Here is a 25,481-nt window from a genome sequence, read left to right as displayed (position 1 = left end):
TCAGCTGTTCAGCGACTTTGGAGGAGGACCCCTTCAGCTCATTCAGCTCTTGCTGAATTTGGAAAGCCTTTGTCTGAGCTTGGGCCACTTCAACTTTCTGGATCAGCAGTTGATCCTCAGCCTCTTGGAATTTAGCTCTTTGAGCTTCAGCAGCAGCAGCAGCCTCTGAGAGTTGGACGTCTTTGGCCAAGAGCAACTCTTCAGCAGCCATTCGGCTGGCTTCAAGAGCCTCTAGACGCTGCTGCACTTCAGCTTGTGCAGCAGTTCCTTCTTGAATTCGGCTCTCAATAGCAGCCTTGAATTTGGAGACGTCCACTCCCATATGCTCCTGGAGGAATTTTTCCCCTTCCATCAGTGGGGGAAAAACCTCCATCTCCATAGCATCGCAGAAGGTTTTCAGAGCTTCGGCAGCTTTTTTACCGTACTCCTCAACCTCCTGCTGCTTCTCTTCAGCTGCTGCTTGCTTCAGCTTAGCAAGCTTAACTTCCTCTTCAGCCACCTTCCTTTCGTGCACAGCAGCGTCTACCCTATCTTGTAGGGTATCAATCAGCTCTACAGTGAGAGTCTGATTGTGCACGAACTGAAAACAGGAAGACAAAAAAAAATAAGTAATAAGAAAAAAATAGAGCTGAATTTCGGAGGAAATGAAGGAAAATTACCTGCATCATCAGCAGTTGGTTAGACCTGGCTGGGTCAGGAACTGATCTACTGGATTCGCCCATCCCAGCAGTGGCCTTCAGCGACCAGATCCTTGCCCTGTCTACTTCGGACATGCCAGCAAAATTGCCGAAGTAGGCTGCAGCTCCTTCTCGGTTTTGACCCCATATGAGGTCCCAGATGTGATCTGGGATTGGAATTCGGGGGGCCGAGAAACCCATTTCTCCAGAATGCAGAGTCTGGAAAGAAGGGAAGGACGACGATGGAGCTTGATTAGCTTTGGTTGTCTCAGCATCGTCCTTCTCAGAGGAGTCAAGTACTATGACCTCCTCTTCTTCAGGGGTGAGGACGAAAGCCTCAACCTCTCTTGCGATATCTGCCGTGAAGCCTTCAGCACTTGACATCACGGCATCTTTATTTCCGTGCTCAGCAGCACTCTCCTTGATTTCTTCTTGGACCCCTCCCTTAGGTTCGGGAGTCCTCTGATCCACCTCCATCTCAGGAGGTGGCGGAGGGGTCTTTTGAGGAGATTGGGGTGTTGGCTGGGGAACCCTCGGCGATCCATTGCCTTCCTCAGGTTCCCTTATTGCGACGCCGATGGTCATCGGCCTCTGCTGAAAGTCATGAGGGCCGATGATGGCCATCCTTCGGCGCCTTTTCAGAAGAGGCTGCTCGTCCATATCTGAGTCTGAAGACTCTTGTATTTGATCTTCGGGACGAACAGGAGCTTTGCCTTCTCTGTGTCTGTTACTCTCTTCAGACTGTAACAGACAGGGGGGAAGAAGAGTGTGAGTAAAAAAAAAGAAGAAGAAGAAAAGAAAAAAAGTTGTCTGAAAGCTCACCGAGGTCTTCAGCAAAGCCTCGTCTTCTTCAGCTGCTCTAGCTGCAGCTTCGGCTTCAGCAGCTCTGGAGGACCCTTCTCCTCCTTCACAAGCCTCAAGTACCCGTGCAACCTCTTTGGCTGTGCGGGCAGCTTCAGCTTCTTCGTTCAGCAGCTGAAACCAAGGGTCTCTCTTCTTCCACCAAGGCTTCTGCCTCTGATACAGAGCGACAGCCTCAATTTGGAAGTGGGAAGAGTCCAGATGAACTTCCCTATGCCTCGGCTCAGTGATAGACGGGGCCCGTTCAGTTACAACTCGCTCTCGGTTAACACCAAGACGAGCGTAGTTAATACCAACGTTGGTCTCGTCCCGCTCTGAAAAAAGGAAAGGGAAAAAGTTTAGCTCAGATATGTTGGCACAGCATAAAAAAGCAAAGCGAGAGAAGAAAAAGAGGTAGTTAAAAGCCTCGGCCCCAGCCGAAGAAGCTTACCATCCTTAAACTTTCGGCTGAGGCCGACAGCTGCCAGCATATTCTCTTGGAAAACATAGTGCGTATCGGGGAGCCAAGTCTCCGGGATATGCTGCATTCGGCCGCTGCCTCCCCGGTTCGGCAGCTTGCCGAAGATGTTCTGCTGATTAAGGTTCGGGTCTGGCCCGCTATCTTCGGGAGGACCTAAACTTCCCATATCAGGATCCGGCTCGGCAAGATACCGGGGAGCGCTGAAGACACAAGGGTGGCCCGGATCTATGGGTGCCCTAACCCAAATCCATTGACCTCTCCAGTCCTTGTCTGAAGAGTCATTTGGCCACATGGTCAAATATTGGGGCCGGGACTCAATCCGATACCACCCAGAACCATGGCTTCCGTGCCCACTCTGAATATTTGGCACTAGCCGATGGAGCTTTCGGAAGCAGTGCAGGTTCGGCACGTATCTGAAGAACTTGCAGACCCATAGGTATGTCATCACCCTTCGGATGCTGGTGGGGGTTAGCTGACATAGGGAAATGTTGTAATGGATCAGCAAGTCTCGGACGAAAACGTCCAAAGGGAACCTCAGCCCATACTGAAGCTGTCTCGTGTACACCCCCACATACCCCGGGGGTGGACGATGGATTCTATCGGATGCTGAGGGCATTCGGCACCAATATCCATCAGCTTCAAAAATGCCGTAGTGCAACTCAATTTGCTCGGCAAATCGATATTGATCGGCGTTCTCTACCCACCATGAGTAGGGGCGGTTCTTTATCATGGCCGAAGCTACTTCGGCATCCTCCCACTCTGAAAACCCTGGGAGGATATCCCAAAGGACAGCGGGAACTTCATCATCCCGTCCTGAAGCGCTCACCCCCTCAGCCCTCTGAGGAGGAGCCGAAGAAATGGGAGTCGCCCTAACCCCTTCAGCAGGGTCAGACTCTGTCCTTCGTCCATTCCAGGTCCCAATCCTGTCCCTGGGATCGGGGATTAGCCTTGCTCTTCTTGGAGCACGGGCTCCACCTCTAACTCCCCTCACCATTGACGAATTTCGAAGGAAAAAGTCGAAAAAGGGGAAAGAGTGCAAAGTCGAAGAAAAATGAAATAAAATCAAAGGAATTTACCTTGATCTGAAGCAAAAGTCGCCGATTTACGAATTGGTAGTGACAAGTCTCAGCTTCTAAGCTTAATGCTCGGGGAATTTGCGAAGTTTTGATGCGGGCTCTTGAGCGTTCTTGAGAATTCTGGGTTTGTGTTGATGAATGAGTGGGGAGAGAAGACGCGCCTCTATTTATATCTCCAGAAATGGGAATTCAAGGAGTCTGCGTTTCAATTTCTCTCAAGCACCCCACTAAGTAACCGTTAAACACACGACCTTGCAGTTAAATCGCCCACTACCCATCCAACTTCCGCAATTATCCACATTAACTGTTGTTATCTCATTAATCATGGGTTAATTACGGTTTAAATTCACATTTTTGGATTAACAAATCATTCACTTCCCTCCTTTTCTGATTAAATCAAACCCGACCCGTCATCCTTCCAAATCGGGTCTGGGGGGCAAGTTGTTTGGGTCCAATTTAGTCCAATTGGGCCTGGTCACTGAATGATCCAATTAAAAGCCCAAGGTTAAGGTTCAACTCTCCAAATGTGCTAAAGTCAAAAATCAACATCCTCAAAGCCATGTCAAGGTCAGTCAACGGCCCAATCAGCTTGGCCCAGCCCAACTGACTTCCGGGCCCAATCCGCCTCCTTCATTAGCCAAGGTATAAAAGCCAACAATTTGGTCAATTCTTGGTAAGACAATAAAGCCTCAAGCAACTAAACTCTTGCACAGCTTTCTCTCTCTAATATACTGACTTAAGCATCGGAGGGGCCTTCCTCGGCGTCCCCCCCGAGGCTAGTTTACGTGTATTTGTTGTGCAGGAAACCCTCGGCTCCTGCGTCGTTCGGACCGAGACCAAGTTCCCTCAAGATAAAAGGATCTTCCGAGATTCGATTGTTTTCATCCGAAACAACAACTTTAAAAATCATTGAATGATACCCGTGAGAAATTGTGTGCGAAAGTGAATATGTGATGTTTTTATTTCCTTTATCTATAACTACATAAAATGGGTTCAATAACATAGGATACTATCATGAGTCATGAACTTGTATGACATTCTAACTACCATGCTTTTGCGTAAACACATACTTCCATAGTTTCATTCTTGTATGGATTTCGTGTATTGGTTCCTAAACTTAACATGCGTTATGATGGCAATCTCCTTTGTCACAATCTCAATCTCTAGAATTTGTCACAATTTTTCTCAAAAACCGATATTTTTCATTGCAACCAATGGTCTTGTGGATGATTGGTTGTTATTCTTTCGGAGGTATGTTGATAGGTACAGAGATCGAGTGACTTAGGCCATGTTCCTTCAGCTTAATTATTCAACAAAATTGTAGTAAAAAAAAAAAAATCAAAAAAAAAAAAAGAGTTAAATTCTAAAATATATATTGTAAGTAAGTTTTCATTTAAAAAAATAAGCATACTTGAGTAGAAATAAGTTCTTTCAACGAAAATAAGTTTAGTTCAATACATATACAAGTATATACTATGTATAAGCTAAGCAACGAACCAATAATCCCATCTCAAGTGGACTTATCATTTACTTTCAACTTGTCTCAATTACTCAAAGAAGGAATTGTTGAAATCAATTTTCCGTTGTATATTTAAGGGGTAGATTTTATAGTGTGTTAGGATGACTTTTGTTTATTTTTGGTAAATTATCATGATGTTGAGATATAATAAAGATTAGAGATGATGCAAATTGTCGTGTGTCTTATTTATAAATTAGGTTACATTGAAAGATATAGTACTAAGAAAGACATATTGCGGTGTTGTGGAAGAGAGTTTTCTCAAGCTATCTTTACTTTTAAGTTATGAATGGGGACATAAGAGAAGGGTAATAGTTTTGACGGGACATAGCAAGTTAAATTGAGTTTATATATGTATCCACAATAACAAGTTAGAAACTAAATTAAAACCTTCTCCATCACATGGAATGGCTACATAGTCACTATAGAGTATATAATTATATCATTCATAACCTAACCCAACCTATACTTCTCCACTCTTAAAATAGTGCGTTGAGTATATAAATTTGTTCCACATGTGAAAATTTCAAATTCCATTTCGTGCAATCGGTGAAACCAATCTGTTTAATATAGATTGACCATAACAATTTTATAAGTTCAATTCTTAGCACCTACCGAGTTTGAATAACCATCTCATAACCTTCCTCTTATATACAAATCAGCGTCGTTCGACCTTGGTCTAAAATCAACTCATTTCTACTCATGTATAACACTCACGCTTTTAATTCACTCACAACTTTAATTTTTCTCGTCAATTTTAAGAACAACCACAAAATATAAATACTACCTCCGTTAATTTTTATGTGCAACTTTGGAATATATTATATCTCACAAATAATATCCCAAAGTTGCACATAAAATTAACAGAGGTAGTACACAAATTGCGAGACAGAAGATTTGAATCCGTTTGACATACACTTGACAACATAAATTCTCAAGTCCTTTACATTCAAAATAAGGCCCAATTCAACAATTTCATTTATCAAGCATTCAGCCCAATTTTCACACTCCCCAAATTTGTTTATTTTTTTTTTTTTGAATGAAACACAATCTGAAATTAATGGAGCCAAATTAGGAGAAGAAGCTCTCAGAAAAATGACAATAGACGATGACAAATCTGTTTACGTCGGAGGACTTCCGTACGATTGCTCGGAATCCCAACTTCGTCGTGCTTTTGATTTCTACGGCACCATTATCGCTGTTAAGGTTTTTCTCTCTCCTCATTTCAATCCATTATTTTTATTTAGGGTTTTTTTTTTTGGAAACTTTTTGATGACATGTTATGCGAATTCATTGAATTTGTTGTGTTTGTTGAATTCGTGAAATTTGTTGAGAGTTGTAATTTTGGAGCTTTTATGATTTTGTTTATTGAATGAAATGAATAATCAGGGTGAAAATAGTGTAATGAAGTCAGTGATTTTGGAAGATTGGAGAAATTGGGTTAATTGCTAGTCTGGTATGAGAAAATTTACATGTGAAATTGTGGAATCAAATTATATTGTTGGATTGATAAATTGTTATGACTGAGAATGTTGCAATTTTTGGATTGGAGCATATTTGTTATGTTTGAAGAATCAGCTTTTAGCGAAATTAGCTGTTCTTGTTCGATGTAAATAGTTAGTGTGGTAGGAGAGCAGGCTGTATGGTAGGAGAAAACGAGATAAATAGCTAGTGTGGTACGAGTTTATGCTTGGAATTGGGCAGTGTTGTCTAGAGAATCATGTTAGTTTAAGGATGTGTTAAGAGAATTTTGTCCCATGTTTGGTAGATAATGATTAAATCGTGTTCGATGTATAGAGAGGCGGTTTGCAATCAACATGAGAAATGCTAAAAAGTTAAATGTTAAAGAAGCTAGTATAATTTTTGTTCATCGTAATAGTTCAAAAGTAAAATTTTGAGGTAATTGGAAATGACCATATTTGAATAAAGAGTACCATGGTCTCAACCAAATGATTTTGCTAAACAATCATTTACTTATGTTACCATCTTCCCATTACATGGGGTAATATCTTAGTGTCTTACAACACTATCAGCAAAATTGCTTAAAGTTGGACACCGAAACACTTTCCTTAATGTTACCAACTTAAAATATAATGGATAATTGTAAAAGCATAGTCTTTTATGTTTGGGAAATGTGATATAGTCTGCTAGTCATCTATGGATAGGATAATTTATGTGTAACCCTTGAAGGGAGCCTTGCTTAACATTTTGGGTTATTATTTACTAAAAAGGATTTATTACCAAGGAATGATATGGGTGTGGGTTTTAGTTGTAATCAAAATTTCATATTACCTCCGTTTCATATTATTTGTAACGATTTGACATAAAGTAGAGAACAAAAATGTCTAATCGTTGCAAATAATATGAAATGGAGGTAATATGTAGGATGAATCATTTTGAATTAATATTTACTACCTTTCAATTGCCATACATATTACTAAGTCAACTGATATGCTAGAATTTCATACTCACTCTCAAGTCTCAAGGGACTAATTGGCTTATTACTGTGGGAACATATATCAAAGAGGACAACTAATTATTTGTTGTGTGATAGTATATGTTCCTTTACTTTCCCTATAAGCCATATAATTCTGCTTCTTTTACTTTGCATGGTCATTAGTTCTTCGATTGCCCGGGAAAGAAAGGGCTTTCCTTGAATTATAGGAAGGATGAAGGAGGAACTTGAAAAATTCTCTATCTTCAACATTGAGAGGTTATTGTGTATAAATGTAACTTGAATTTTCATTTTCTATACTAAGGCTTTTATGTGACCATAGTCTTCACGGTTAATAGCGTCTCTACATGCTTGCCTTTTTTTTCTGGGCATCAATGCATCATCTTTAGAATACTTTTTTTGATGGTTATTACATGTTTGTATGTTTTGCCAAATAGATAATCAATGATCGAGGTGTGGGAGGAAAATGTTATGGCTTTGTTACTTTCAAAAATCCTCGATCGACGATTGAGGCCATCAATGAGATGGATGGGCGGGTATGTTTCCTATCTCCATATTATTCATACTTTAATTGAGCAAAATTCAAGTAGGAGTAATTTTCAGTACCCACTCTTTGCTTTCAATTCCTTTTCAATTAATTTCATTCCTTCAGGATATTGGTGGTCGAGTTGTGAGGGTTAATGGAGTAAAGGCAAGAGGTGCTGGTTTGAGATCTAACTCTGGTCATGATAGCGTACGACGTAATCAGAGGGAGAGTGTCTTAGATTATGACAAGGGCAGAGGTAGAGAAAGGCAGAAGGACTTTCATAAGGACAGGCAACATGATAATTCTCTAGAGCACGATGGAGAAAGGGAAAGAAGGCATGATAATTCTCATGATCATGATCAGTCTAGAGATTATTTCCAAGGAAGAGATCGAGGTCAAAGTAGGGATTTGATAGACTGGGAACGGGATCGGGATCGGGGACGGGTGCATAGCAGAAATCGTGATCGAAAATTGGAAAGTGATAAGGATTTAAACTCTACTCAAGATAGGGAGCTTGATCAAGTAGTCACTGATCACGATAAAAGGGTTGACAAGAGCAGAGCCCTACATACAAAGAGAAAGAACAGGTAAAATATCATATACTTTGTATTATTTGCTGCCTCTCTGCAGCTGCTACATTATCACTTATCAGTGCTAAGCCATTTGAAAATGAGTACAATATTGAGACTAACAAAAATCTTGTACTGATGAAATTTTTTGGGTCCTAGCTCAAAATTACCTTAAAAGACTTTTAAACCAATCCGACGCTGCAATGACAGTGACCTAGTTTGTGACTAGTGTTTTTGCTACATTGTGACGGCTATTGTGATCACCACCATACCTTCGTTTTAGAACATTGGCTTAAAATGGATGATTGCTAGCACAAACATTTATCATGCACCTAAAATAAATGAGCATATATATATATATATATATATATATATATATATATACACACTACAACGTTAAACAGGACATTAAGTGGGAACACATTAAAATTACTTCTCCTTATATCTTTCAAGTTTATCATTTCTCTCCCTTTCCTCCTTCCACATCAATAGATATGCAGTATTTTTTGCCCCTTCTCATCTATAGCTGATATGATAGATGCTCTCATACCTTGTACCTCACTCTTTGGGCCAAATATGTTGTTCATCATCAAGTGTAGTATGCTATACTCTGTACTACAATTTATTTATCGTTTTGTTTTGTTTTTTTTCCCCCCTCTTTTTGGATGCATTCTGTAGATGTTAGTTTATTTAGAAAGCTACAACGTTCACATTGCTCTTCCCCTCTTCCTTTTGCTTCACTACATCCTTTCTTTCCTCGTTTATGATCTACTTTAAGCTGGTACTGTGGAAAGTTTTGTGGTTGATTTTCTCCCACTTAAGTTCTAGATTTGGGACATTGGTGTCCAAAGGGACAATCATTAGTGCTAAATGAATATTATGGTATGAGATTGAACATTGTGCTGTTGAGTAAGTGGTAATTGAATCAGGGATGGAGGAGCAGCGACCATAAAGGAAGGAACAGGGTAATGGTGGGATTTCAGTTGTGTTGGTGGCTTGGTGCTTGTGTTAGTGTAGACCTGCTCCTTTTTTGTTTCTCTCTTTATTCTTAGTTTCCCTTACCCTGCTCAAAGCAGGAGTTTTATCAGGACTGGGGCAGAATTGCAAAAGTAGTTAGTGCTCTTGATTCTAGAGTAGGGGTTTGGGGCAAACCCTCCTTTCCTCATGGTTATGAGAAAAGGTGCTTATGAGAAAAGGTGCTCCTAGAGTCCTAGGCAAGGTCATTTCATTGAGGTGCATATGAGGAATGCTGAGTTGCTCTAAGGCACACTGAGTTGCAAGTTTTAATTTTCTGTTAAGTGCACCATACTGCTAAAAGGCTCTGAAGGATCCTTATTACCTTAGCGCGCTTTCTCCATCAACCTAACGTCAAGTAAAGTTTGGGTGATTTATACTCCCTGCGTATTTTTTTACTTGCTCCATTTCTCCATGCATGGAGTTTTAGGAGAAATAGTAGAAAGTAATAAAATATGATGGAAGTGGGGTTGGTTGAAGGATAAAAAAAAATCTAAAAAAGCATAAGTGAAAGAGGACACAAAATATGAAAAATATTAAAATATGATATGAGGAGACTACTAATGGAGAGGGAAATAGTAAAATATTGTTAAAAGTTTCCAAAAAAAAAATAAAATGGAGCAAGTAATAAAATACGGTCTCAAAAGGAAAGTGGAGTAAGTAATAAAATACGGCCGCAAAAGGAAAGTTGAGTAAGTAATAAAATACGAAGGGAGTAATTTATAGTAACAAATACCTATACTCAAACAAACAGGGCCTTAGTATGTGGTTAAATTTGTTTGTGATGTTTATATGCTGTGCTCTATATGTTGTAATCCTTCATCCCAGATGCTGTGAAAGAATAAAAAAGCCTTTGTTGACAATATCTCTCTGTTCTTCACATTTTTTTTTCTCCCCTGCTAAACAGCGCCAGTAGTCATGACCAACATAGTAGAGATTTGTCATCAGAATCAAGTGATTATCAGTACCAGGTGAGCTTATTTCTTTAGGGTAGACTATTCCTGAATACAATTAATTAAATTTGGCTAGAAGATGTCATCGTATCAACATTGTGCTTCTCTCTTCTCTAAAATTAGATGGAAGAGCAGCTGGATATGTTGATTAAAAGACGAGAAGAACTTCAGAAGGAGGTCTGTGCTCAGACTAGACTCTTGTGACTTTGCCAACAAGGCAACAGCATCAATACGACGTAACACCTTTTAATTTTTATGTTGCTAGTGCTTAGGATTACTCATCACTCTTATTTGCATTTGAAGCATTGAGCACTAGCAGTGTTAGAAGGTATAAGCTGACTGCTAAAAGTCTCAAATTCTTTCGTATAGAGTGCTTGGCCTGTGAAGAAATCAAGTGATAAAATTATGGGAATTCCCATAATGTCTCCTATTTGTTCTGAGAGAGAGACAGAGGTGGGGGGTGAGTGTGGAGTTATCATATGGCATAATTTACTTGTAGGTCATTAAGTCAATTACGTTTAATTGGGGTGGGACGTGGGAGGGTATTTGGGAAACAAGATCATTATTGGCCTAATAAGGTTAAACATATAGAGGGAGAATCTGTATCAAAAGAGTTTCAGCTTTTCTTGAACCTGCAGATCTGCTTTTTGTTTACTTTCTGCCTATCACATTTCTCGTATGTTCAGACAATCATTTCTGCTAAGTTGCTAATTACCCGGAAATAACTTTAAGCTCTTTGATAAATGCTAATAACTTGTGTACATCACAAAATCCATCAAGTTTAGAGTTTGTTGGACTAGTTGTCAGCATATTTTGGACCTTTCTGAGTCCAAAACTTTGTGCTAGTGACTGTCCACAGTATGTCAGGTCATCTTCCAGTCTATATATAATTCATTAGACTCCATATTTTAGTACTTTTCTGTGGAAGAGTGGCCATGACAACCTTTATATTTTGCTCAATTGAGTTCCAATTGTTGTTCATATGCATTATGGTCTTGACAGCTGTGCTAAGAATTTCTAATGAAGAAAAAAAAGAAAAAAAAAAGGAGAAATTGAGTGTATAAATCCCAACTTTGGGCGATTTGCCATGAAAAATCCCAACTATGCATTGTCCCTCAAAAATCCTAACTTTGATACCCATTTTCTTTTAAAGATCCCAATAGGTCACCTGTTACTTTAGGTTACTATACACATCCCGAAAAACACCCTACCCGCACCCCAAGCCCGCCGGATTATCGCCCCCACCCCGACAACTCCTCCCCGTCGCCGGAATTCGACGACCAACCCTCTCCCACCCTCGAAACCCACCCCTGTCGCTCCTCCCACCCTCGCAAAACCCACCCACTAACCCCCCTAACCCGGAAAACACCCTCCCCTAAACCCTACCTTCGAAAATGCCCCCTTCCCCTTCCCCAACCGTGGGTCGATTTCAGGGGTGGGGGAAGGCAGGGGGGGCGATTTCGAGGGTGGGGGTTTTGGGAGGGGGTTTTATGGTTTAGGGTGGGAGGGTTTCGTGAGGGTGGGGGGAGGGTTTTTCGCCGGATTCCGGCGACAGGGAGGGATTATCGGGGGTGGGGGAAGGGTGGGGGCCGTTTTCCGGCGGCGGGGAGGGTTTTCGGGGATGGGGGGCGATTTCCCGACAGGGTGGGGGGGTGGGGGTGAGGTGTTTTTCGGGATGGGGGTGGGAGCTGGGGGGTGGGTTGTTTTTTATTTATTTATTTTTGAATAAATCATATTTTTTTAAAAAAACAATTAATTTTATTTTTTGGACCACTAAAATTCTGACAAGTGGTAATTTTTTTTTAGAAAAAATGAGTTAACCTTCTCTTCGGGTAATCGGTCATCTGGGATCTTTAAAAGAATATGGGTATCAAAGTTGGGATTTTTTAGGGATAATACATAGTTGAGATTTTTCATAGTAAACCGCCCAAAGTTGGGATTTATAAACTCAATTTTTCCAAAAAAAAAAAGAGCAAGAAATAGAGAATTTTGATGCTTTAACAGCAGTTTGGTCTAATGAAATTCTATTCATCAAAACCTTGGGAAAAAGCTAATGGCCCTTGATAGTTGATGTGTACCTAGCAGATGTTTATATTTTGAAAATGCATGGGGTGATCTTTAGTCTTAAGTTTCACATTGACTGCTTCCTGCAGATTATTTTTTTCGAATTGAGCTCTTGTTCATCCTCCTACTCTTAGATAGACTTATTACCAGTATGGCAGTGTGTAGTAATCCCTGTAGTATATATTGCTATTTAGCCTCAGCATTTAACTTGTCAAAGATGCTCATTCCATTTATCAATCAACGCAAATAATTAAATCACGCGGATCACAATTCCAAAAACCTTTTGCATTGCTAATTAATTACTTCATTTCTAGTCTGTATCATGCCGTTTCTTTACATATTTTCAATGAATATTAACGTCAAAACTATCAAGAGACTAATCTATAACTTTATCAGAAATCTGACATGGAGCAGAGTTTAGAAGAGAAGAAACAACTCATAGCTGATTTGGAGAAAAGATCCCAGGTGCTAAAATTCTCTCTTTCTGTTGCTTAGCACAGGTAGTTTATTTTTGTTGTAGTAACCTGTAACTTGATGGTGATAACAGAAATTGGAAGATTTGTTGTCCTCTGCAAAAAAACAATCCTCAGTGCGTCAAATGCAGTTGGCTAAGGTATTTGCCTGGATGGATAACACACATTAACAGTGTGTTTGGATAACATTAGAGGAAGGAAAAGAAGGGGAGGGAGGAGAAGAGGAGGGGAGGGAAAGGGAGGGACGAGAAGAATGGTGAGTTTTCCTTCTAAATCTCTCCATCGTTGGAGGGATCATTTTCCTACAATTTAATCCCTCCATTTCTCTCCCCTCAAATTCCCTTCCTTCCTCATTTGTCATCCAAATGAAAGATATCACATCTCTCCATTTCCCTCCCCGTCTTTTCCTTCCATTTCCTTCTATCCAAACACACCGTAAGTTTTGAATTGGGCATTTGAAGTCAAAAGGTTTACTTATTGTGCCATGGAATCGTGGATTACTTGCAGTTACATAAAGGTTTCCAGCAAGTAAAGGAGTGTGGCGTAAAACTGAAAAGTGCCGAAGAGAAACTGCAGGTCAATTTCCCTAGTCTTTTGCCACATTACTAAGACACAGTATTATGATAATTTTTTCATACCTATTTTGTACTAGCATACCTAATTATCTGACTAATAGAGAGTTGTGTAGCATGTGCTCACTTCATGAGGAAGCATACTCTGAATATAATTTCTGTTTTTGCTTGAATTTTTATTCAGTTTTGAGTCATGTAGGCATGTAGCATAACATTCTGTGGTTCTTTCCTTTATCCAAATGAGCTGCACCAGTGCACCTCCCTCCTCATGCAACAAATCAAAGCTTATCTGTCGAATTCTCTGTCACTTGTGTTCTTAATCTCATACGCTGTGTATTGGGAGCATAGTTATGGAGATACATGTGGATTTTGTATGAACTTGAAATATTGTCAGTAGATAAATTTTTTCTGGTCTTCTGTGTGAATCACAAACAAGTGCTGACCTTATGTTTCATAATGATTTTGTTATGGAGTAGCTTTTAGGGGTATGGGAACCTGCAATCTATTAGAAATGAGACATTGTAGCATCGTGTGATCTGGATTCAGCATTGCTCTGATCATAGGGGAAGCTCAATATGGATTGTATGATATTTGGATGCAAGAAAAATAATTTACTGTGGTTTAATACTTTGATGTTTAATCAAGTAGCAGTGAAGAGCCTTTTAGGAGATGCGTTGTTATAGACTAGACTTTTCCCGGATCCATGCAATGCTCTTACTATACATGTCCTTTGCTATGTGCAGAAACTTGTAGATTCAGTGAGCATGGAAATTGATGCTGGTGGTGATCTTGGAGCAAAGGATGCCAACCTCACAAACGGCAAACTTTGAGAAGCCTCTGTAGATGTCTTTTTACCTTGTAAAACAGCAGCTCTTTTGCTGATTGTTTCTTGTTATGTATATACAGTAGAAAACTTTTCTCTCCTTCTGTACTTATCGATCTTGAAATTCAGGCAGCCTTGTAGGGAGCAGCTCTCCACGCAATGGAACCTGTAGATCATTGGCAGTCTTTGTCCTGGATTTTGCCTGTATATAGCAACTTCCTGCTCTCTATGTTGCGCTGTGTTATTGAACGCTTAAATTATAATGGGAAATTATCTATAGTCGCCTCAACTGTGAAGATATCTGTCAATTTGAGATCATAAACAAGCATACATTTGATAAATTTTGGGATGCTATTTGTAGACTCTAATACGGTGCAGAAATCATCAACCTTGTGACATAAGACATGGGTAATGCCACAAAATAAAACATATTGAGATCTTAGCCATTTTGCCTCATAATTTGTCGAGGTAAAGCTAAGAAATTTTGGTTCTTTGATTTTAGATTTGTTGGGAAAATTTGTCAATTGCAGTCATTTAAAGTTTGTATTTAGTAAATTGCAGCTATTTTAAAAAAAAAAAATTGCAAATCGCTGCTCAAAAGTTCTTGTAAATTATAAATTGCAACCCAATTTAACTTTTTCATCGATTGTGTTTAAAATTCAGAGTTTAATTTTTTCCTTTTGTTACATAAAATTCTTGTTACTTTTTTTAAATCATTTGATGAATAATGCTCACATGTACCAACTTACATTACTTTGTTTATTGTATTTTTCATAATACGGAGTATTTTTTTTTTTTGGGTGTTTAGACAGGGCGGGGTGAGAATTGATTACAATATCTACTGAAAGCGGGAGAAAATCTCTACCCACTTGAGCTATCCCTAACAGTCACCCTCGATTTTTCCTTAATACTCCGTATGAGTATTTACATTACGAAAAAGAATTTTGTAGTCGTAGAACATAAGGAGTACTCTCCCCTAAATTAAGATGAAACTTTATTTCACAACATACATGCATTAAATAGCTTCAAAAAGAAACTAATTCAATTTGAGCCTTCCAATAATACCCTCACAAATTCAAATCACAATCCACAGGCTCTTTCCCTCCTTTCTTCCCCTTTCTCCAGTTTCTCACTGCTCCTTCAATCTCTCTCCTCACTCAACCATCATCAATGGCGCCCAAAATCCCTAAACCTCCTCAAAAACCCATTCAACGCCCCAATAAACCTCAACCAATTCAAAATCCTACCAAGCAGCAGCAACCGCAAAACCCTAGCATCAAGCGAAATTGGTCAATGGCTGATTTCGAAATCGGAAAACCCTTGGGAAAGGGCAAATTCGGCAGAGTCTACCTTGCTCGCGAAGTCAAGGTTTTTCCCCCAATTTTTTGCTGTAGTAATTGTTTATTTATTCAATTGTACTGAATTTGTTTTCGATTTTCGATTTTGTTGGAGCAGAGTAAGTATATAGTGGCGTTGAAGGTGATATTTAAGGAGCAAATTGAGAAGTATAAACTACACCATCAATTGAGGAGAGAGATGGAGATTCAAATGAGTTTACGCCACCCGAATGTTCTGAGGCTTTTCGGGTGGTTTCATGATGAAGAGAGGATTGTTTTGATTCTTGAGTATGCTTTGATGGGTGAACTTTATAAGGAACTCCAGAAATCAGGTCATCTTCCTGAGGAGCAAGCCGCCACGGTATAATTTCGATATTTTGTTTAGTTTTTTCTGAATTGTGTGAGAATTTTGATGTTTAATTCTGTTGAGTTTATGTTGAGTTTTGAGTTTTTGCTGTCGAAATGATGATATAGTTGCTCATTCAGTGTTCTAATTTCAAAATTCGATTTAGATTTTCTGAATTTTGTGAGAATGTTAATGTTTAACTCTGTTGAGTTTATGAATAATTATGAGTTTTTGCTGTCGAAATGATGATTTAGTTTCTCATTTAGTGTTCTATTTTTGAGATTGGCTAGTGTATATTGGTGGAATCACAAATTAAGAGACATTAAGGCCCTGTTTGATTCATCTTAATTTTGCTGAACTGAAATTATTTTTACTGAACTGAACTTATTTTTACTGAACTGAACTTAATTTTACTGAACTGAAATTAATTTTACTGAACTTAAATTATTTTTACTGAACTTAAATTATTTTTATTAATTTTCTATTATAATTCTTCTTTAAGAAAACTGAATTTTACTGAACTGAACTTATTTTTACTGAAGTGAAATTAATTTTACTGAACTGAACTTATTTTTACTTAATATTATTTTTTTAAGGTGAAGAGAACATGGCCTAAATAGTATGATTGCGAATGAGGGTTTAGATATTGGATCCTTAAGGGAGTGTCTAAGCTTCAATAATATGGAATTTTTGTATTATTTGTTCATTGGTTAATAAAGAAAATTCTGATTTGGTGAATGAAAAAAATACAATGATGATGTTTGGGATTTCTGTTATTTTTCGCCTTAATTGAATTTTAATTTTCAGTTTGGATGAGCTTAGGTTGCTTCTTTATTGATTTTAGGGGATTTACTTTGATTGTTTCTTTGAGACAGTACATTGCAAGTCTAACGGAAGCATTGGCGTATTGTCATGACAAGAATGTCATCCACAGGGACATCAAACCAGAGAATTTGTTACTTGATCATGAGGTACTTTTATGACTTCTGAGTAACTTGCTTTGCTTTCATTGTGGCTTTACTGGGAATGGACTATACTATTGTACTAATGTATGCATCATAGAGTACTTTATTGTTTGATGTACTAATTCATGAGGTATTTTTCTTTTGTGATTGAGTTTATGATTCATTGTAAATCATTGAACCGGTAGAAGTATCTGAACACACATTGCTCGGTCTCAAAAAACAGTTTTCATTGCTTTAGCTTTACTCTCATCAGTAGCACATTTCTATAAGGATGTTACAAAAAATGTGTAGAGAGTAGAGACTGCCTTCATTAATCAGTCGCCGCAATCTGTTACAACTTACAAACATCTGTAGATAGTTTTTTGCTGTGTGTAGCCTGCTATTAGCTAAGCAATGTATTTTATGGATGAAGATGAATATTGTTGAATTCTATTTCTTTTCAGGGTCGTCTGAAGATTGCAGATTTCGGTTGGTCTGTACAATCAAGAAACAAGAGGCACACCATGTGTGGAACTCTTGACTATCTGGCACCAGAAATGGTGGAAAACAAGGCCCATGATTATGCAGTTGACAACTGGACACTGGGTGTCCTTTGTTATGAATTCTTGTATGGGGTACCTCCATTTGAGGCTGAGAGCCAACGCGATACTTTCCGGAGGTAAGAAGAATGCATAAATGTTTTCTTTTTCCTTCTAAAAAAAGAGTATATAGGTTGAGAGCCTTGCAGCCTGCTACTTAACTCAAGTCTTTTTCCTTTGTAGGATTATGAAGATTGATTTGAAATTTCCAGACACACCCCAAGTTTCGTCAGAAGCCAAGGATCTTATTACCCGAGTAAGTATACGCTTCATAGAATGTTCCTTGGAAATCAATGGACCTCTTAAAATCTATTTTGGAGTTTCTGAGCATGTAATATTGACATCTTGCAGCTTCTGGTAAAAGACACATCAAAGAGGCTCTCTCTTCAGAAGATAATGGAGCACCCCTGGATCCTAAAGAATGCAGATCCCACTGGCATTTTCCGTAAATAGTTCTTTCACCAAGCAATCAAGTCAATGGTTATGTACACAGTGCTGTATCAAGATTCAAGAATGTGTTAGTGTTCAGAGCCGTGTCAAATGTGTAATTGGGTATGTACATTTGACACTTCGTTTTGGACTAAAAGCTTTGAAATTTTCATGGAATATGTGTGTCTAACACTAGTTATACCTGGCTTTCCAATTCATTCATGTAATCAAGACAGCATAAGCTGTACATAATCAATTATCAGGATTTGATAAATGCAAAATGTCTAAAAATGTTCTCACTTGGTAAATATATTTGGCATAGAGTTCTTTCTTACCTTTATTTGGGACAGCCCATTTGTTTAACTTGTATTCTCTGTTACCATTTTTGGTGCTATTTTATCTAATTACTTTTTTTGCCTATCCTGCGAATATAATGGTTAGCAAGGAATGCTCTTTGCCTTATTTGGGCATGTTTGGGGTGATAACAAGCTGAAGCTGGAGTTAATCAATACTGATCATTGCAATTTCATTCAAATTTAAGCCGAGCCTTAATTTTGTTTTGAGCACTAATTGTCAAGCTCAACCTATGTAAAAAATTAGCTCGAGTTAGAAGATTGTGACGAAATAAATATTCTTTTAAAGAATTATACAGTGTTTTTAATAGTTAACCCTAGGCAGCTTACCTATATTTTGTTGAGATCCTCATTAGTAATGTTCAATTTGTTAGTACGCAAATTACAATTTGAAGTTTATAAATATAGATAAAATAGTACGGAGTATTATAAATTTAAGCCTGTTTATATTATGAGTTGTATAAATTAAGCATAGCTATGCTCAAGTCAAGAATTCTCTAAACCGAGCTTAAGTAGCTTGCAAGTAAGAGGGCTTGTTATCACGCCTAGAGTGTCCTACTCTTTGACTACCTATTGATGGCTTTTGGGTGGTTTGTCTAGTTTCTTTGTGGTATAGAGAAGGAGGGGCTTTAGTACCTTACTCCGTATATTGAAGAAAATGGCTAGTACATAAAACCATAAGATGGTAATTTCTTTAGTTGTATAACATCTCTTTTGGAGCCATTAAGTTATAGGAAATGATCCAAAATTGTTACATGGTATTTAGTTGGAATGTGCAGTTTTTGTATTCATAGAAAGTAGAGCTAATGTATGATTAACGTGAGTATACATTAAATAGTGTATTATGTTATATTGTTATCTTTGGCAAAAAAAATTTATGCTTCCCTCCCTCTTTTCTCTTTAGACTTTTACTTTTCCTTTTCTCCTTTTTTTCCTCTTTAGCATTTCTTTTTTTCATCTTATCTCCTGGATAATGTTCTTCTTTCTTTTTTAATAACATTTATATAAGTTTTGAATCTTTGTTCTTGCATGAGCATGAGTTCTTTTTATTCATTTTTCTTAAAATTTTTATTTTAGGAAGCAGGGCTGAGGGCTATATTTGGCATTAGCCAGCCCTGTCCAAAGCATTACATGACCTAAGTTGGTCTTGGTTTGGCCCCATAAGGGCTCGAGCCATGTATATTTCAACAGTCGACTCAATACTAAGTTTAGGCTAGGATGATACAAACATGGGATCCGGAAATAACACAAAATCTATGCCTAGGCTTAAAAGCATGACACTACCCAAACACGTGAAACAGCACCCCAAACTTGACAGCCTGACTCAATATTAGGCTACTGATGCCATGGCATATGCCTAGCTAATTTTATGATGCTAGGCGCGACCTTAGTTATTTTCCTGGTGCAAACCTTAGTTAGCGTTATTTTCTAATAGTTCAAGGTGACTTGTAGCTACAAATCTACAATTCATACTTTTCGAAATAACTTTTTCTTTTACTTTTCATTGATTATTAAGGTTAAGTTGTATTCTTATATGTCCTCTCAAGACTTAGATGATAAGAAGTCACTTTGTTAATTGTGGGGGCTGAATGCTTGTAACTGCCATAGAACAAGTTTGCCACTATGGGTTCACAATAATTATCCAATCATATGTTCTTCGGTCAAGGCTAGAGGTCCCTTGGTCGCCAGATTATGCGTTGGCGTGGGTCCAAAGTGTGTGGAATGGAGACTTAAGTTCTTGGAGAATGAGCCAAGAATACATCATGATTGTCTTGACCATTTTAGGATATGATTTCCTAAAACAGGAGCTTTCCTTGTGCCCTAAAATAATAAAAGTTTCTTAAGGTTTTTTTATTTTTGACTAATGAAGTGTCATTATAGCCTTATAGGTGCTCTTTCATCGCTTTCAATCTTTAGTTACTAATCATTACTCATTAGTTCCTAACAAATATAAGGGATTACATAGTGATTGATGGTACCTATATACCAAGAGAAGTTAGGCAGCTAGATCAAACTTCATTGTAGTGTAGTATTTGGATCACCATAATATCAACTTAACCCCCTATGGAGTTGGATCGAGGAAGGTAAATGAGTAAATCCATAGATGTAAAAGTTTTTTCGCAAACAACTTGCATTGTCATTTATGGCCTCTAATAGTGATTGATTGGTTGTAGGAATTTGATCGTAACTCATTAATGTATTCTCTTCGTATGTTAGCCATAACTAGTGGAAAGGCTTACATATAGTTTGTGATAACACAAGTAGCCTAGGTAGGCTGTGACGCGGTACTAAGATTGTGATAGGTTTGTGTGGAGGATCTTACTTTCTTTGGTGAATTAGTGCCTTAGCATGGAGAATAGTGAAGTAAGCATGTGATATAAATTAAAAAGGTGAAATTTTTCATAACGTTGCAACTCTTGCTAGGCTTTATCTTTGGTTTCAGCAATAGTATTTTTTTTTAGTGTTTTTACTACATGTTGCATAACCCAACTTTTTTACCATATGAGTTTATACTTTCTAGCCTTAAAAGCATGAAATTCCTCCCATTACCTCTTTTTTTTTTCATATTCATACTCCTAATTTCTGGGATTGAGTATTTACTGTTCTTAGGAACTTTGGCTCAGTTTACCTTGTCCTTTTTGCAGTAGTAATTAGTAAACATATATTCAAGAGCAAAACTGTCAATACAACCAAAAGTTATTGGCTTCATGTAAATCTATACATGAATTTTATCACTAGATAGTGATTACTGAATAGGAAATCTAAGAACATTATGTAAGTTAATAAAATGAACACTCACTTTCTCTTTATGCCTTCTTTAACCTCCCTCTCTACACATAATATAATTCACACAAGAATCAGAACAAAAATTTAAAAAAAACCCTAATACTAACCCTACAAACAGTAATTAACTAGAATTTTAATGTAATCTGGCTTCCATTACTCTCCTCACCATCATCTCTTAATGCTGCTAGCTTCCTCCCTTCTCCTCCATTCTCCCCGCTTTCGCCTTTCCAGCTGCTGCAATCTGACTTCCCATCTTCGATGCTCTCTGACCGGTCACCGGCTCGTTGAGCATCTGATTCCGGGGAGCTATGAGTCTGTGTGTGAGAGGTAGTCTTGTACACATGAAGCTGGTGATGATGGTGGTGTTGTAGGGCTGGATGGTGCAGTGCTTGTGGGGGTGCTACTGGTTGTGGATAATAGTCTGGTGGGACTGTAGGTGAGCAATAGTGTGATGAGACTTGAGTACTTGGGTGAGCACTGTAAATGGTGGGTGCACCACCATGTGCAGCAGCAGCCGCGGTGGCGTATTCGGGTGGGACCCATATTCCTCCTAAGACAACCAGCTGTGGTGCTTGGCCTCCTACTGCTTGAGGACTTGGGCTAGGTCTTCTGGTGTGAAGTCTATATTTCTGCATGTTGGTAAAAAATACAAAAAAGTTACCATAAACTGTAAAAAACATAAAGAAAAGTTGAAGACCAAAAGAGTAGAGACAATTAGTATATGTTCTGCACTATATATAGTACAGTATCAATGTGTATGTCATGATTGCTTGTTCAGAGAAAGATTGTTACCTGGAGGTGACTTTTCACTTCATCATTGGTTAGTCCATCAACCTTCATTAGCTCCCTTATTTGTTTAGGGGTAGCTACTGTTTACAAAGATAAGCAACCAATAATCAGTTAATTATCCTTGTTTTTAAAAGCTAATGATAGTGACATGATCAGTTTTAGACATATTTAAAAGCCACTTCTAAACAACCTGCATTATTCTAGGTTGTTTGTGATGATGATCAAACTATCATAAAATATAACTATATCATTATGTTAGAAAGATAATAATAATAATAATTACCTTGTGAACCACCAAGCATCTGAAGGGCATTGACAAATCGTCGGTGCAAGTCCGGTGACCAACACCGCCTTGCTTTCCTGTTTGTCTGAGTTGTGGTAGTGGTGGTGGTTGTCGCGATAGGTGCTTGACTATCTGTGGAGGCCATGCCAACTATTGCATTTCCTCCTTTGCTAGAATTATCACTCCTTGATCCACTCAATCCATTTTCACTCTTGTCATCTACCTCTCTGTCACTTGATGCTAGGGCCAAATCTGGGAGTGGTCTTATGTTTGAATTGTTAGGAACTGAGTTTCTTTCTTTTGCGAATGGAAGAAAAGCTCCCCCATTTCTCTGATTGGTGTCTAATCCTAGTTTAGGACTGCTTACACTGAAGCCAGTATCAGCTTCAGATTTAGGCAATGTCGAGGACTGTTGCTTGTTCGCGTCACCTGCAGGGCTCCATAGCTGTGCAGATACCATCCAGTTGGCCTTGTCAGAAATGTTTGCTGTCTTTTGGTCAGACCCTTCTAAGTTAGAATGTTTGAGTGGCATAAATTCTTCAAGAACTGGCCTTGCACCTTGATTATTTATTCTGAAAGATTGTAACTGCTGCCTTGATGCTTCCATGGCTGATGAGTAAAATAAAGTTATAAGTTATGATACTTCTAAAGTAAACTAGAAGAAAATTTTCAACCCTAGAAAGAAGCAAATCTTAGTTTTTTTTTTTTAAAAAAAAAAACTGTCTGGTTCAATTTTTACTTTGCCTGATTATTTATGCTACTTTATAGTGTGATTTTTGTTTGGAATTTGTTTGTAGATTTTGAGTGAAAACTAAAAGCCTAAAATAAAAGTTGCATGCAAAAAAAGCCTTATAATCCTCATCTTTATTTGTGAATTAGAGGAAAAAAGAAGGAAAAAAAAGGATCAAAAGTATTTCACAATAAATCCAGAGAGATTAAACTATTATATTGCTTGGGTTTAATAACATACTGATTTGATTATGTTCATTGAATAATTCATTGGTGGGTACATAAAATGCAGTGTTGAAAAACATGCAAAAGAATGAGAAAAAGGAGACAAAGAAAAAGGAAGAACTAGGGATATGAATATGCACAGTATGTGAGGCTAATACAGTACCATTGGTGAGAAGCTGCATGCAGAGGGGAAGCTCACGCTTGAAAGCATCAATCTTATGGCGCTCTTCCTCGAGGCGATTAAGGTATTCTTCTAGCTTGTTGGTGGCTTGGTCTGTTTGGTTATTGTGATCACCAGCACCGCCGAATGATTTGAGTAGCATAGAGTAGCTTTGAGGTTTACAGTCAAGGCTTAGTTCTGATGGAGATGCCATCATTTCACTTATGATTATAACAAAATGTTTAGTTTATATGATAAGATGGTTTTATTTGTTGCTTGGTGATATATATGTATATATTTTTGTGCAATAAGCTTTATTGGTCTCAAATGTTGGTGTTCTTATAGAATTGAGGGTGAATAGCAAAAGAGGGAAGCAAGGTGGCCTTCTCCTTTTTAGGTTATGAGAGAGGGAAAAAGGGATAGGATGTTGTTTATGAACACAAGGAGGATCAACTGCTTTTAGAGTTGTGTTCGAGGGAGAATAAAGTGGAATTTTGGGGTGAGAGTGAGAGAAAGAGGAAAAGGAAAAGTTGAAGAGAGATAAAATTTTAAAGTGGAGGAGGAGCATGGTAACTTCTTGCAAAGAGATCAAAGGCAAAAAGCTCGAATTTGTGATACACGCGCTAAAGTCTAAATTCTGATTCTGTACTATCCATGTTCAAATATAGTTGTCACGTTATGATGAGTTTAAATTTCTACAAAACTATTAATTTTGGAGATAGTAACTATTTTGCGCGTATGTTTGTGTTTCTATACAACTTACGTACAAGTGTGTATGGAGTTAAAGAGAATCAAAGGGGGGTCATGTGGTTGCTGAAGCCTTTGTAGGGATTTTTAGAACCTTTGGACGTTCCTCACCTCCTCTTTAGCTGTCCGAATTTCAAAATTCACTAATTCAAAAGATGATTCTCCTTCCTCTGCCCTGTTGCCTTTTGCTCTCATTTTTTTTCAATTTATCTTTTCCTTTTTGTTACCATCATTTTTACCTTTTATTTATTGGTTATTTGACATAGTTTTTATATTGTTAATATGAGCTGAATATACTGATTTTTGCAAAATGTATATTTCTTTGCTCAGCTTTTATCTCTACGCTCCTATTTTAAAATCAAAGAATTAAATTCAAAAAACCCTTTTTCATGAGAAAAATATCTCTTTTATTGTACAGTATATTTCTTTGGGAATGAGAAAAATGCTAGATAAGCTTGAATCTGCTCCATTTGTATATTCATGGTTTATTTTTGCCAGATGCTCTGGACCACGCTATGAACTCTCTTTATATATTCTCCCTTCCTTTTTTTTTTTTTTTTTTTTTTTTTTTTTTTTTTTTTTGTGATTATCTATTTATATTTTTAAGACAAGATGTGAAAATGGTTCTTGTCTTTTGATTTTATACAAGCATATTTTTAGATACAAATTAACCTGTTATGAAATTAGAGAATATGACCGCGTTATTATAATTATTGATGCTTTATGTTTTAGCTAGGATTACGATTTTATTTGGTATTTTATGCTGACAATGTAGGGTTACGTATATTTTATTTTTAGAGGTGTTGTAATATCAATATTACATAATAACGCTTATAAAGCGCAATTGAAAATACTAAGAAATTACATATGTACTTTCACTTGCACATATACGTTATATGCGTGCCACATTTTTTGCTGTGTTAGGACATTATAAGCTCTTAACATTTCTTAATAATTTTTCGTTTTGTACATGGTATCGGTCATTGTATTTTATTTACAATTTAGGACATTTAAAATGGTGCAATGCCTGTTTGTGAAAATGTAGATTATTTTAAACAGTTGGAACTTTGAATAAACAAAATTTTGTAGAATCCACACATTTATATTTTGTTTTACTGTACCTATTTTACAAGAACATGGATCAAATAGGTATCTAAGTAAATTTTGAAGCTTTTTATAACAAAAATATATTATTTTTTAAGAGAATCAAAACCATCCAGAATAAAAATTTTTCTAAACTTTTATTTAAATATATTCATTTAGGTAAAGATCGTATTACTTAGAGGTTTAAGGGCCCACTTAAAAGCAAAGTTAAAGATGAGATGGATTCGATGGTCATGATTTACAGATCATATGTTAAATTCCCAACCAAAAGTAATTTGCTTAAAAAATCACAGCAAACTAAAAAAATTAAATTAATTTTTAAGGAAATAAAAATAGAATTATTAAGGGCAGATGTCAGACATCCATACGGCTAAGTACTACTAGAACAAATTATTCTCTCTTATTATATGGAATTATGGATATGAATTATATGATTCTATCTTTATTATTTTTATTTTTTGGAGAGGAAATTTTTTTTAAAAATTGAATATAAATGTGCTTTTAAAGAGCATATACTATTTTCATCTGTTTTAATTATTTTCATGATTAACTAATATCATGTAAAAAAAAGTAAAATAATACTTAATGTCGAGTATCTATCAACCATTCA

General features: G+C 37.5%; 3 protein-coding genes across 4 annotated transcripts; 2 read left to right on the top strand and 1 right to left on the bottom strand.

Moving 5' to 3' along the window:
- Nucleotides 1-5,411: 5,411 nt before the first annotated feature.
- On the top strand, nucleotides 5,412-14,328 carry LOC110729107 (glycine-rich RNA-binding protein RZ1B-like). Its single transcript, XM_021908816.1, has 9 exons — nucleotides 5,412-5,796; nucleotides 7,483-7,581; nucleotides 7,698-8,158; nucleotides 10,062-10,125; nucleotides 10,231-10,284; nucleotides 12,568-12,636; nucleotides 12,719-12,784; nucleotides 13,152-13,220; nucleotides 13,960-14,328. The coding sequence occupies exons 1-9, from the start codon at nucleotides 5,686-5,688 to the stop codon at nucleotides 14,044-14,046; spliced, it is 1,080 nt and encodes a 359-aa protein (XP_021764508.1). The 5' UTR covers nucleotides 5,412-5,685; the 3' UTR covers nucleotides 14,047-14,328.
- Nucleotides 14,329-14,407: 79 nt separating this feature from the next.
- On the top strand, nucleotides 14,408-18,063 carry LOC110729108 (serine/threonine-protein kinase Aurora-3-like). The gene is made up of 6 exons (XM_021908817.1): nucleotides 14,408-15,407; nucleotides 15,495-15,737; nucleotides 16,598-16,693; nucleotides 17,131-17,345; nucleotides 17,449-17,521; nucleotides 17,617-18,063. Exons 1-6 carry the CDS (start codon nucleotides 15,210-15,212, stop codon nucleotides 17,716-17,718), a joined length of 927 nt encoding a protein of 308 aa, XP_021764509.1. The 5' UTR covers nucleotides 14,408-15,209; the 3' UTR covers nucleotides 17,719-18,063.
- Nucleotides 18,064-20,336: 2,273 nt separating this feature from the next.
- Nucleotides 20,337-23,711, bottom strand: LOC110729106 (myb family transcription factor EFM-like). Of its 2 annotated transcripts, none has more exons than XM_021908815.1 (4): nucleotides 23,024-23,711; nucleotides 21,907-22,515; nucleotides 21,627-21,700; nucleotides 20,337-21,463 (listed from the first exon to the last, which is right to left on the bottom strand). In XM_021908815.1, the coding sequence occupies exons 1-4, from the start codon at nucleotides 23,235-23,237 to the stop codon at nucleotides 20,960-20,962; spliced, it is 1,401 nt and encodes a 466-aa protein (XP_021764507.1). In that variant the 5' UTR covers nucleotides 23,238-23,711; the 3' UTR covers nucleotides 20,337-20,959. The 2 variants fall into 2 exon arrangements, with proteins under 2 accessions (XP_021764507.1, XP_021764506.1); XM_021908814.1 differs by having other exon boundaries at nucleotides 20,338-21,463; nucleotides 21,627-21,703; nucleotides 23,024-23,708.
- Nucleotides 23,712-25,481: the final 1,770 nt, after the last annotated feature.

Source organism: Chenopodium quinoa, unplaced genomic scaffold (genome assembly GCF_001683475.1).
Source record: "Chenopodium quinoa cultivar QQ74 unplaced genomic scaffold, ASM168347v1, whole genome shotgun sequence".
NCBI classification, from domain to species: domain Eukaryota; kingdom Viridiplantae; phylum Streptophyta; class Magnoliopsida; order Caryophyllales; family Amaranthaceae; genus Chenopodium; species Chenopodium quinoa.
This window is presented reverse-complemented; position numbering and strand designations above follow the sequence as displayed.